The sequence below is a fragment of the Drosophila pseudoobscura genome, chromosome 4 (assembly GCF_009870125.1).
Source record: "Drosophila pseudoobscura strain MV-25-SWS-2005 chromosome 4, UCI_Dpse_MV25, whole genome shotgun sequence".
Lineage (NCBI taxonomy): Eukaryota > Metazoa > Arthropoda > Insecta > Diptera > Drosophilidae > Drosophila > Drosophila pseudoobscura.
Window position 1 is genome coordinate 5,060,830 of NC_046681.1, and position 13,022 is coordinate 5,073,851.

General features: G+C 41.8%; 1 protein-coding gene across 4 annotated transcripts in view; it reads left to right on the top strand.

The window, feature by feature from the left end:
- stol (voltage-dependent calcium channel subunit stolid) overlaps positions 1-5,624 on the top strand; it is a 46,421-nt gene extending 40,797 nt beyond the window's left edge. For 3 of the 4 annotated variants that reach the window (XM_015181263.2, XM_033380966.1, XM_033380968.1), the window contains 13 exons: positions 496-972; positions 1,032-1,313; positions 1,387-2,094; positions 2,160-2,373; positions 2,447-2,652; positions 2,729-2,958; positions 3,506-3,538; positions 3,733-3,837; positions 3,903-4,164; positions 4,239-4,727; positions 4,790-4,945; positions 5,007-5,163; positions 5,237-5,624. In XM_015181263.2, the coding sequence (XP_015036749.1) occupies positions 496-972; positions 1,032-1,313; positions 1,387-2,094; positions 2,160-2,373; positions 2,447-2,652; positions 2,729-2,958; positions 3,506-3,538; positions 3,733-3,837; positions 3,903-4,164; positions 4,239-4,727; positions 4,790-4,945; positions 5,007-5,163; positions 5,237-5,430 (3,513 nt within the window). In that variant the 3' untranslated portion in view covers positions 5,431-5,624. The remainder of the gene's footprint in view (positions 1-495; positions 973-1,031; positions 1,314-1,386; positions 2,095-2,159; positions 2,374-2,446; positions 2,653-2,728; positions 2,959-3,505; positions 3,539-3,732; positions 3,838-3,902; positions 4,165-4,238; positions 4,728-4,789; positions 4,946-5,006; positions 5,164-5,236) is intronic. The other variant, XM_001356130.4, reaches the window with a different exon arrangement.
- Positions 5,625-13,022: the final 7,398 nt, after the last annotated feature.

The following is a 13,022-nucleotide window of genomic DNA, read 5'->3' on the forward strand; positions in this document are numbered from 1 at the left end:
GCAAAACTTTCCTAATGGAAGTCGGACAATAATCACGGACATGCCTGTAGAATTATATTTTACGCCTGAAAGTATGCCCCCTGACTCAGTATCTGAAATCTCTATTGCTCCAACGAAAATACTGAAAGATCTTCTGGGCTGGGCTGGGCTGGTTGGACACTGTGCATTCTCGATATTCCCCTGCTGATTTCTCAGTACTTTGAATTACACTCCACCCAACCCACCAACACACACTCAAACTCACACTCACACACACTCGCGACTAAAAGTTGGTTAAAAGAAAGCAAAAACGAAGTAAAGCAAACTCTTCTCCGCTTTGTGCAATTTAAGACTTGAGCAAGAGAATAAATTGCATAAAGCGGGAAAACTTGCCCAACTTTCCCGCCTGCAAGGCCCCTCCGGAATGTAAAGGAGAAATATTTATACAGATTGATGGGAGCGAGAGCGAGTAATGCCAACAACATCGTTTCGTTTCGTTTCCTTTCCTATTCTCAGCGCCTGATGGACTCGGCCGAGCAGGCGGCCCTCTCCGAGATGGACGGCCAGGGCCAGGCAGAGGGGCCCCTGGGGGGACAGCAGCAACACTACGATGCGAGGCGTATCAACGAGTATAATGCCGATGGCAAGCTGGCGGACGGAGCCCGTCATATGGATATACGGTTCATGCGACGCTTCGAACGCCTCCCGGTCAATCTCAGTCTAAGCTCGATTCTGGTGCCGCACGGCGTCGATCTGGATGAGGCGGACGTGAAGTCGGCACTGCAGTGGAGCGCCCATTTGGACCCACTGTTCCAGAACAACTTAGAGCAAGATCCGGCATTGTCATGGCAATACTTTGGCTCATCCTCGGGCTTCCTGCGTCGCTTCCCGGGCACGGCCTGGCCCCCCGAGGGTTCCAAGGGCAGCAAGCTCATCCACGACTTTCGCACCCATAACTGGTTCGTCCAGGCCGCCTCCTCGCCCAAGGATATTGTGAGTAGCCTCTATCCAACGAAGCCATGAGTGAATGCCTAACATTCCCTGCCTCTTAGATGATTCTATTGGACGCCTCGTCTAGCATGTCGGAGAAGTCCTTTGATCTTGGCATGGCCACGGCCTTCAACATTCTGGATACCCTCGGAGAAGATGACTTTGTCAACCTGATCACATTTTCGGAGGTTGTAAAGGCACCAGTGCCATGCTTCAAGGATCGCATGGTTCGTGCCACACCGGACAACATCCAGGAGATAAAGTCCGCGGTGAAGGCCATCAAGCTACAGGACACGGCCAACTTTACAGCTGGCCTGGAGTATGCCTTCAGTCTGCTGCACAAGGTAACCAATCTTCCCCTCTCTGCGTGATGTTCTAGTAAGCCGCTAAACCGCTAATCCGCTAACCATCCCTTAGTACAATCAATCCGGCTCGGGGAGTCAGTGCAACCAGGCCATCATGCTGATCACGGAGAGCACCTCGGAGTCGCACAAGGACATCATCAAGCAGTACAACTGGCCGCATATGCCGGTGAGAATCTTCACCTATCTGATTGGCAGCGACTCGAGCAGCCGGAGCAACCTGCACGACATGGCCTGCTCCAACAAGGGCTTCTTCGTCCAGATCAATGATTACGAGGAGGCGCGTCGCAAAGTAATCGACTACGCCTTGGTGATGGCGCGGCCGATGATCATGTATCAGGCGGATCATCCGGTGCACTGGAGTCCCGTGTTTGTGGCCGGCAAGTCTGGCGGCCTGGGCCGGGACTCGGAGTACCAGCGACGCCTGGTTACGACAGTTTCAACTCCGGTCTTCGATAGACGAAACCATTCGGTGCGCGTTGCCAATCTGCTGGGCGTGGTGGGCACCGATGTGCCCATCGAAGAGATACGCAAGGTCATACCCCAACACAAGCTGGGACCGAATGGGTATTCGTTTATCGTCGATAATAATGGGCGCGTGCTCTACCACCCCGATCTGCGCCCGCTGGGCGATGGCAATCAGTATATCGATCAGCTCAAGCCCAAATACGCCTCCGTTGACATCACGGAGTTGGAACTGCCGGAAACGGAAATCGGCAACGATCATGAGCTAGTGGAAATGAACAAGAATCTGCTCAATGAGGTGTGTTAATGGGATCTCCTACCAAGGATCAGGCTATATCTTAGACATATTTGCACATCTTTCAGATGCGCAGTGACATGATTCGACCCAAAGAGGGCGAAACAGAGTTCACCATCCTCAACCATTACGATGAGGTCAAGCGGGTCTCCACTCGAACGCACCGCTACTTTTACGGTCCCATCGAGGACACACCCTTCACGCTGGCTATTGTGCTCCCGGAGAAATACGGTAGCCACGAGTTAGTCTCCCAGCAGGAGATCCGGCATTCGCGTAACAATGGTGAGATGACCTTTGCAATACGCGTACTAGTGTCATCGACTAATGCATGGCTCTTTTTCGATCCCTCCTTCAGTTACCGAATACTTTAAGGGAGACAACTGGCGCGTACATCCTGAATGGGTGTACTGCGAGTACAATAGCGTCAGCGATCTGGAGAAGGAGCGCGAGAGTTCCGGCGAGTACTCGTCGCGCGATCAAGAGCCCAGCTTTGGGTCGCCAGAGGAGCAGGTATTGCATTTTCTGGCTCGCGCTGGACGCCCTGGTTGGAAGTGGATGTCGGTAAGCAATCGAACATGAGCCAGTGTGGGGTTATCTGCTCTGGGCATTCCACTAATCTTTGATTTCCTTCCCTCAGGTTCGACCAAAGTCGCCGCAGCCACATCACAACATGCACAGTGGCTCCAACGGCAATTCGCCCGGATCGAGCCACTTTGGGTCGCAGCATCTGAATGCCCAGGGTTCTCGCAAGGCAGAGCCGTACTTTTGCGATCGAACCCTCATCCAGAGCTTGGTCCGTGACGCCATGGTCACCGATGGTCTCGACAGGAATACAACAAGCCCCTCCAACGGCAAGGAGGACAAGCAGTAAGTTCTAAATAAGTTTCTTATATTATTTTTTTGAATTTTAATTTTGTTCTTGGTATGGATTCAGTTGAAGGCACTTTCATGGGGCATGAACTAAAGTCTCTTGAATAAATACTTATTAATTTGTTTATAATTTAGTACAACTTTTGAGTAGTCTTAAATTTGATTGTTTAAATATTGATTTATTATTTTAAGTTTGAATTTTAAGTATCGCAAAATATTTTTATAGTTTGTCGAAATTTTTAAGTTTTTTTATTTATTCAAATTCAATATTTTATTAATTTTGCAAAATCGGTTTTATTTAAAAATTTCACTAAAGCACAAAAACCATTTTCTCTCTGCATATATTTTCCCCACTCTATTTTCTTTGATGGCAAACAACTTTCCGTTCTTTTGCTGTATTAATGCACTCCACTCCTCCCTACACACTATACGAATAACCATAATGAAATATTCTTTCGCCCACTGCAAATAATTTATGTACAATAATTTATTTTACAAATGCAATTTTAAATGCACAAATTTTATATATGATCAATTTCCATAGTCCCATCGCCACCTTGATGGCTATACTCAAGAGGTAAATGGAAGAGTAATTTCTATCGAGTTCGAGTAGTGTTTGAACAATGCAATCGCTTTTGAGGACCAGCCACACGGAGAAGGCTTGAACACTATCCCCTAGAAATTGTGATCCGAGAACTTTTACGCTGCAATAAGACACTAAAACTATATCGATTCGAGGAAACTAAATTGCATCCCTTTCTCTTCCCATAGGCAAGGCTATTCGAAGTTTGTGGTGGCCACCTCCTTTGTGGCCACGCGATCGGGTCTCCTGCGCTGGATTGATCACATAAAGAGGCCCGAGGACACCCCAGAACCGTAAGATAGCAAGTGCTCTACCTTGAACTTGATTTTCTACAAGATTCTCTGATTTTCTCGCACAGACACTTCAGCGAAGACAACGTGAGGGCCATGGACACATCCTGGTATAAGCGGGCCATAGACCAGCACGCCGTGGAACCCGATAGCTTCGTATACAGTGTACCCTTTGGCTCTGGCTATGCCATCAAGTCGAATGCCACTCTGGTCACTGCTTCCCACGCCATATTCGTCGAGCACCGCGGCCACAAGGCCCCAGCCGGGGTTGTGGGCTTGCAATTCCAGCACGATTCATTGGCCAAGCACTTTATAAATATCACCTCCACTGTGAGTAAAAAAAAACAATGGGTAATGGGTTGGCTATTCTAGAACCGTACTGATGAAAATTCGTTCCATTTCAGTGCACTGCAGCGGGCGCATCGGGCTGCAAGAGAACCTGCGCCTCGGACAATCTGGATTGCTACGTGCTGGACAACAGCGGATTCGTGATCATCTCCGAGGAGATGGAGCACACGGGCAAGTTCTTCGGCCAGATCGATGGCACCATTATGGACTCGCTTGTGCAGGACCGCATCTATAAGCGAGTGACCGTCAACGACTTTCAGGGCGTGTGCTCCGATGCAGACAATCCCTATACGGCTGCTGGTGGCATTCTGAAACCAAATCGCTTGGGCTCTTGGTTCTTTAACCATCTGGTGGCCCTGAGTGCCACCTGGCTCTCCTTTATGCCGGCAACGCTGCGTGCCTGGCCGCAGGATGACTACACCTACGACAACGAGGATGTTGTCTTTGTGGAGAACAATTATTCTGATGAATATGATAATTTTGACAATGATTATGGCTTGCCAGTGGATCAAGAAATGGATGAGTTCTTCACCACGGCAGATGTGGTAAGATTACGGTCTATTAAGGCTCTGAAATATATGTCATGTGCCATCTATTTCGCTTCTAGGAGTACACAACGCCACCTCCCAAGGTGCACAAACCACATGCCGGTCCACGCTTTGCTCCGGATCCACAGAACGCGAGGAGGTGCGATCTGCGCACGGATCTGTATATGCTGCAGCCGGAGCGACTAACGCAGGGCGGCCAAAACAATCCACTCAAGGTAGGTGGCCTCCAGAGAACCCAGAGGTACCTCCAAGTCTAAGCTTAAATATCTGTTCCAGGGCAAGCTTACCAATTGCCACGTCTCTGGCTGCGAGCGCCCGTTCAGCGTCCAGAAGATCCCGCACAGCAACCTCATCCTGCTGGTAGTGGACACTCTGTGTCCGTGCGGCTCCAAGCAGCTGGACATCGAGCCCTTGGAGGAGTCCGGCGTTGTGGGTGAGTATTCGGCGGACTTATCATATAGCTCACTATAAGCTGTGGTTGACTCCCATTTCTGGTGGCTTATTAGGAGCTTGCAGCACGAGACGCCAGACCCAGGAGCAGGAGTCGCGCCGCCGGCCCAGGAAGTGCATCAACTATCATCCCGAGGAGATCGAGATACAGCAATGTGGTCGTGGCAGCAACCTCAGCCACATGTCCATCTCGGTAGTCGTGGCCCACATTCTGATGGTGGCGGTGACCTTTGTGCTGTCCAACGCGTGATATGAGTACTAAACGGGCACGAGGACGAGGACGAGGACCTGCAGCAGTCGTGAGGATTAATTTTTTCCCTTTTTCATCTTTAAACCACACGGTTGGGATGGAGACTAAAACGGATATGAGTTTGTTGATTTGAAGGCGCCCTTTGCATGGCCAAAACGAGAAAGAAATTAATATATTTATTTAGTAATACGCAACGCAGAAGCAAACCTCGTTATACACGAGTAATACTAACGAGTTTATACCCATATGTTTGTAGACAATAATTTGCAGGACAGGAAGAGGTTTTCCGTGCACAATTAGACAAATCGTTAGCTAAACCTCAATTCTGTATGTGTCCGTGTCTGTGCAATAAGCGGAACGGAAAAATAGTAATCAGAGTATCACATTATTTAGTCAAGGATAAATACTTTCTAGAGCGAGCTTTGTTGCCCCCTTTTTTTAACCAATAATTTCCCTAGGTACGAGCAAAACAAATCCGAATAATTACGGGCACTCACTGAATTAAACATATGATGCGGTTTGTGTAAATAGTATGAGAATGTATTCAATATGAGCAAATTCCTACCGAAAAATATTCCATTCAAGAACAAGTTTTTTCCTTTTGTCAGTCTTACAACTCTAAGAGATATATGGAGTTAATTTTGCACTCAACTGCGAACGCACAAGATATCAAGTATTATGTACGAGTATTTTACAAGAAATAAAAATAAAAAGGAGAACTCACTGAACAAACGGAAGACTTGAAAAACCAGACAGCAATGTATAAACAAAAGCACAGCAGAACCCAACAAATAAAACCAAAACAAAGTTGTAGACAGTACAGTACAGTTCATATCGCAATAATATGTACATGTGTATGTATGTATTTACGAGTATATATGTATGTATGGGTGACAGCCACTTTTGAACAGCAATAAAACAAAAAAATGAGAAAAGTACGAGTATATATAAATATATATATATATTAAATAATTTATAAAACAAATATTCAATTAGTTTTGCAGCGAACGAAACGAAACAAAACGAAACGAAACCCAAAAACCAAACGAAAAATAATCATTTATTTTATATACACTTTTATACAAACATAATTTCTTATAAAAACAACAAAAAATGGAGAGGAGGCAGAGGAAAGCTAACGAAAAAAATTGATCTAATAAAAATGTATGGTTTAGTTTCAAAATTGTATAAATGAAATGTGCATGACCTTTGATTTCGTGTTATTTCTGTTCTTTTAATATAAAGAAGTTTACATATCGATCACGATTTGGCCAATAATAAAAAAAACCACACTTTTCTTTACTACGGAACAAATAAACCAAGTAAAATCAAACTATTTGAAGTATAAAGATAGATCACGTCACTCAAAACACTTGCATACATAATCACACATCTACACTCTTACACACTGAACACTCGACACATACATACCTATACAATATACATATAAAGAAAGAGTATTTTCTGTGTCTTAAACTTGTATAAAAAATGTCTTCCATTAAAATACTTAACAAAGAAACAAAAGCAAAGAAAGTAAAACAATTTATAACTCAATAACTATTAATTAACTAAAACAAAAAGGAAAAACAAATACAAGTATGAAAGTAAAAGTAAAAAGTAAATATATATACTAATCATATATTTAACTCGAAAATCCATTATCCAAGCATGAACTATTTGAAGTGTCGAGTTCTCCTTCATACGTACAGCTATAAGCTGGCCACGGAGAAGGGCAGAGATGGACGTGTACGCGGAGATCATCGTACATCATAGAGTTCTAGATAATTTAGCTAGTTAGGAGCCGCTGCAGCAGCAGCGCCAGCGACAACCACAGAACAAACGGAGGTGTCGCCCATACACAAGCATTAGATGAAATATTAGCAGAATATTTATATAAATATGTAATAATATTTGAATACACAACTTAAATTTAATAATCAATTGTAAGTCGTACTCCTAAGAGCTGTTTGTTAAACGTTGACGATGACGATGACGATAACGATAACGATGTCGGTGAATCAGATACAAGTATTGTTGAAGTGCGGCGAGGATTGTGTTGTATGCTTGAGGTGGGACGACAGTGCGTATGCTTGATCTGTATCAGTGTGTGTTTGTGTGTGAGTATGTGTGTATGGCTGAGGACATTGACTGACATTAAATGGCAGGGGAGGCAGGGTGCCAGGGGAGGGATGCGAGAGAGCGTGTGCTGGGACAGTAGAGGCAGTTATACCAGTAAAACTATAATCAAACGGGTATTGGCAAAACAATGATCATGATCCGAACTTTTCTTCCCCTCTATCTCATCCCTTCATATCTGTAGCTGTGTAGCCCACACTCTCAGTCCATCACTCTCCTAGTCTACCTCTCTCTCTATCTCTCTCTCATTGTATTCGTGCAACTAATCCACTGTAAAATTGCATTTAATTCCTTCACCTAACTTCAACTCGAAACTAATATACATATTTATGTATTCAACTTTTTGCAAAAACAAAAGATTCCATATCAAAAACGAAAATCTATACAAAAAATTACAAATAATAAATAATAATGTTCTGCAACATTTTCTGTTTGTTTATTTTTATAAGGAAATCGAATGTTTGTATGTGTAGTCCATAATTTTCTAAAGGCATATGAACACGAGTATATTGATGGAAAACCAAAGTAATATTTATTGGTCTTAATGGGATGGAAGAACATAAACAAAACTACCATTATTAACTTACGAATTAAATCAAATTTTTGACAATGCGATTTTTGCTTTTTGGAAATCGTGCTTTTTGCTAAAACAAAACCAAATCGAATGAAACTAAACGAAACCAAAATGAACTATTATTATAATGAAAACAACATACTTTTGCTCTCTATAAACCCTATATACAAGCACCTTTCTATATGAAACGTTTATATAAAGCAAACCGAAACCAAAAATAACAAAAATCATACTTACCTACTATATAGAACACGTACTACAACAGATCCCTCGATTTTATATTCCGAAATTCCACACACACAGAACCGGAACCTTACCGGTAAGCAATATCTTTATTTGCCGCTCTTTGGTTTTGTTGAATTTAATTCGTTTTCAATTGCCGCATTCAGTGTTTAAAATAAGACCAAATGAAAACAGTAGGGGAATGGAAATTAAATGAAGTGAAACGAAAATACAAGAACTACGCATACATTCATGTATTGTATAATTAGTAACCAGTTACTGACTAAAAACGTTATTTCAAACTCAAGTCAAACTCATTCTATCAATAATATTCAAAGTAAATAAATTCTGTTATTGTTGTCGAGGCATTGAACTATAAATATTGAGGCCGAAAAACTAAAGCAACTTTTTAATATGTGGGAGAAATTGTTGTTTCATTAAATTTGTCATTATGAGAATTGAAAATATAAATGTTTGACGCAAAAGCGTGAAAGGAGTAAAAAATACATATAAATGTGTACACACATATAATTCATATACATATATCTGTATATCCCAGAAACCCCCACAAAGATATACCAATATTAACGACACTTTTGGAAGCTTCGAATTTGGAAAAGCCGAAACACATCGTTATGTTCCACAATTAAATACCGACACTCATACACAAACACACAGTCCACACAGAAATATAGAAAAAGCTTATGTTATTTTGTATGGAAAAGTCTACAAAGAATTTCACCTAATAGTTTAAAGACAGACAAGGAGATACTATTAACAAATTAGTAAAAGAAAAACAAAGGAAAACATTACAAAATTGAGAAAAACCTAACTAATAAGATACTCGTACAAGGAAAAACACACACTCACAAAGAAATACAAGAACCGCATACTTACATAAATTAATTATAAATTAATATAAACTTGCTCATTATTCTAATTATAAACCGAAACTTATAAGTAAATGGTAATACTTAAATAATGCAATTAAAACCAAATTAAGATTAATACAACACGAAACAGGAAGATGAACAACTAATAATATTATAAATACATAATATGGACATGAGAACAGAAGAACAGAAGAGCAGATGAAAGCAAAAGCAAAACAAACTGAATGAAGAAAATTAAATGAAAAAAGTATTACGAAATATTTAAAATTGTATTTTACTTTTGCACTTTGATTGATATTATTCGGAATAACCTACATATGTATCCCATTACGGATATCACGCCTCTATCAGGCGGCGAGCCACACTAGTACACCGTCGTGGTTCGTGATTTTCCGTACTGTTTATCTTTGGAGAGTATCTTAAAGTAATCGGCCCAGAAGTTAATTAAGCGACCATCACAGAGAAGTGCTCGACGGTCTTCGTACATTCAAAATAGCGATCGGCATGATTGATTAGCCCAATGCGATCCGTGTTGAGGCGTAGAACGAAATGTAAACACTCTCACGCACTGGACACTGGGCATTAGCCAATGGGGGAATGGACAGTTGGCACTTGAACTTGCTCCCAACAGTGCCAGATAAGATATAGCGGCACGCGCTCAGCCCCAGCCGGGCGATTGCAATTGGGGGGCTGTGTCATCGGACATAATCCGGATAGATTCCGGATTTGGGAAGGCGCAGAGCTTTCCTAAAGAGAAACTTATATGTATGTATTTTTTGTTGTTCAAAACTGATGGACTGCATCGCGAGATTAGATTCCACCAATCAGTTTTGTTCGGATTTTTCCTATAATTCTTCGAACTTTTGTGTACGGTATCAATGTTTTTGGGGTACGATGAGGTTATGACAAGGCTACACGTGCCTCTAATTTTCTTCCATTCCTTTTTGTTTTGCATCAATAGTATAGTTTGGTTTGTTTTTGGCATTAGCCATTAGCACACTTGTTCCCCGATTTCATTAATTTCCTCCTTGATGAGTGCCTTATCTGTGGCTCATAATCGACTTCTGCACACACAATTGTGCTGGTGTTTTAATCGTTTGCGAAACTTGGGGTGCCAATTCGGCAACTGATAATTCCGTCATGTTTAGACTTTGTTTTAACATCGAAACAAATGACTCACTAGATCCCCAACATACGTGGTTGTGCATTCGATAAAGCCTAGAACTATATCTGAATTGCAAAGGTCAAGTGCTTTGAATTATGTAAGCCTGGGAACATTGAACCGTCCCATTATTGACTGTCATCGATGCTGATACCCCAGAGCATTTATTGCTACTGAGAGCCTAGTATTTTTAAATCAAAGCAGAATACTGCCTTCTTCCCACCAAGAGAATTGTGAGATCAGTTCTAGCAGTTAGCATCCCACCAGCTAATCCATGGCATGTGGCACCACTCGGGGCATATACCGGCACATCAGCTATAAAATTGTGGTAAGGGGAAAAAATGCGTAGCACATGTGCTAAATTTAGACATGTCCCTCTAGCCAGTGATAATGAAGAGATTTTATTTATAGCACATGCAAAAAATAGTGGGAAAGATAATTAAATTGAGCGCCAAAGGTAAACAATGTATGCCGACGGTCACGTCACCGTTTAGCGTTCCGAGAGATCCGCACATGCATCATCTGGGAGGAATGACGACTGGCCCTGGCTGTCTCGAAATTCTGGCAGACACGAGCTGCATGCGTGCTCCTCGACAATTCAAGTTAATTGCTCTTTACTGCAGCCAGATGATTGAGGGAATTGAGTGGAATACGATTCGATAAATTCGTATTTGGGCTCTGGTCTCTGGTCTCTGGTCTCGAAATGGTTCACACGTTCGGCACATGACTCGTAAGTAGTGGACTTTGGTCTCGAGAAAATCTAAATATACCCTCTCGCATCTCAATTTCAAAATCATCGATGTGTCGTCTAGCCTGGCTGTCTGCTCCTCCGGCTGTTGCTGTGGCTGTGGCTGCGACTGCATTGGGTCCACAGTCCAACTTGTCAATGACCATCATCATCACCATCACCATCACCATCATCATCATCCAGCTTGTTCAATATCGTTCATGGCTCGCCCTTACTGCTTTTCATTCCAATTGTTTTATATTTACAAAACTCATGGAAAGTTCCCCCAGTTAACTGATTAAAGAGCCTCGCTTCGACTGAGTTTTTAATTAATTTCAAACACCGCATACATCACATTTTTTCGTTGCTTTCAATTACGGGTATCTTTTGCGGCCGGGCCAGGATTCACGCTCGTCCCACATGATGGTTGACCACAATTGGGACAGCACCTGTACGGCTAAAAGCCCTGAAATTCGACCGCCCGGTCATGCGGATGAATCAGCCAACTTGAATTGGTTTTTGCGATGCGTGTGTGTCTTTTTAGCGCTATTTGATCGCTCCGATAGAGCGATATGTTGTGAAATAAAATGTATGATAATTGGTTGAAGATTATTCTCCCAGGGCTGCGGGCGAAATGGTTACAAAAATGTCACATTTGTGACTAGATAGAATATAACGATCGATAGCTCTATTTTCCAAGGCTATCTTCAATGCTCAATCGGTTGAGATATGTTATTTCTAAATGAGATTAAGTATCCTTAATTGAGTAACTGCTCTTTTTAGGTGAAAAACTTAAACAGGAGTCGAACTTTTTCCGCAAAAATTCGTTTATTACTGTTAGACGATAGACTAGTATGTCTTCGAAAATAAAGCGTGTAAAACTGGAAAATTCTAGAGGTTTATAGCCAAGAATTGAGTTCTGAGGACCCATTTTTTTGATAATGTGCGCTCCAATTATTATTCATTTTAGAAATTAAATTTCTTTGTTTTGCGTTTAATTATAAAATCGAAAGTCGTGGGTGTTATCAATGGTTATCAGAAAGTACATATATATTATGTAGATGTGTGTTTATGTCTGGCTACTTTCCGGTTGTCAACAAGAAATCCTCTGTAATCAGAAGACTTTGTGCTGCCAGCCTTCAATCTAACCTATCAACCCAAAAATTACTGCGGTAAAAATAAACTCAACTTGTTTACAAAACCCTATTTTTATGTTCATCGACTCATCTCGTTGCTTTCAGCTCAGACCAAAAGAGATGTTTCCCGATGACATAATAATTATAATAATAATATTATAATCGGCAATTGTTTGTGGGTGTGTGCTATTTTTTAAACTAAATTTCCTCTCGCATGGGGTATAGTGTATACGTATAGAAGTTTGCAGCCCACATAAGGAAATATTTCCAAGTACATATATGTATGTGCAATATTGTGCCAATATGTTCTTGATAGTCTAGACGAGCAAGGTTCTTTCAATATTCATGCGTGTAATACATATATATATATATATATGTATATACTAAATAAATACACTTATAAAGACTTCTGTGATTGTCCGTTCGTATTTATGATCGGCCAGAAATAGTGCACCCATTTAATATCCCGCCTAACGAAGATTTTTCAAGAAATATCTATAAAAATTTGAGCATTGGAAATGTTTTATATCCGAAACTCATTGGGAGAGAAAGAAAAAACAACTTCCCTTTTCAAAGAAACAACTTTAACAGTAAATATTATGGGATCTCAATGGACTACATGAAATACACTCTTGCCAGCGATACGGCCATGATAAGCCGAGCTTTGTGTGACGTGATTTTTAGCACACGCGCCACTGCTAAACGATTCGATTCTGAGTGAGGTACAGGACGTAGTAGTAGT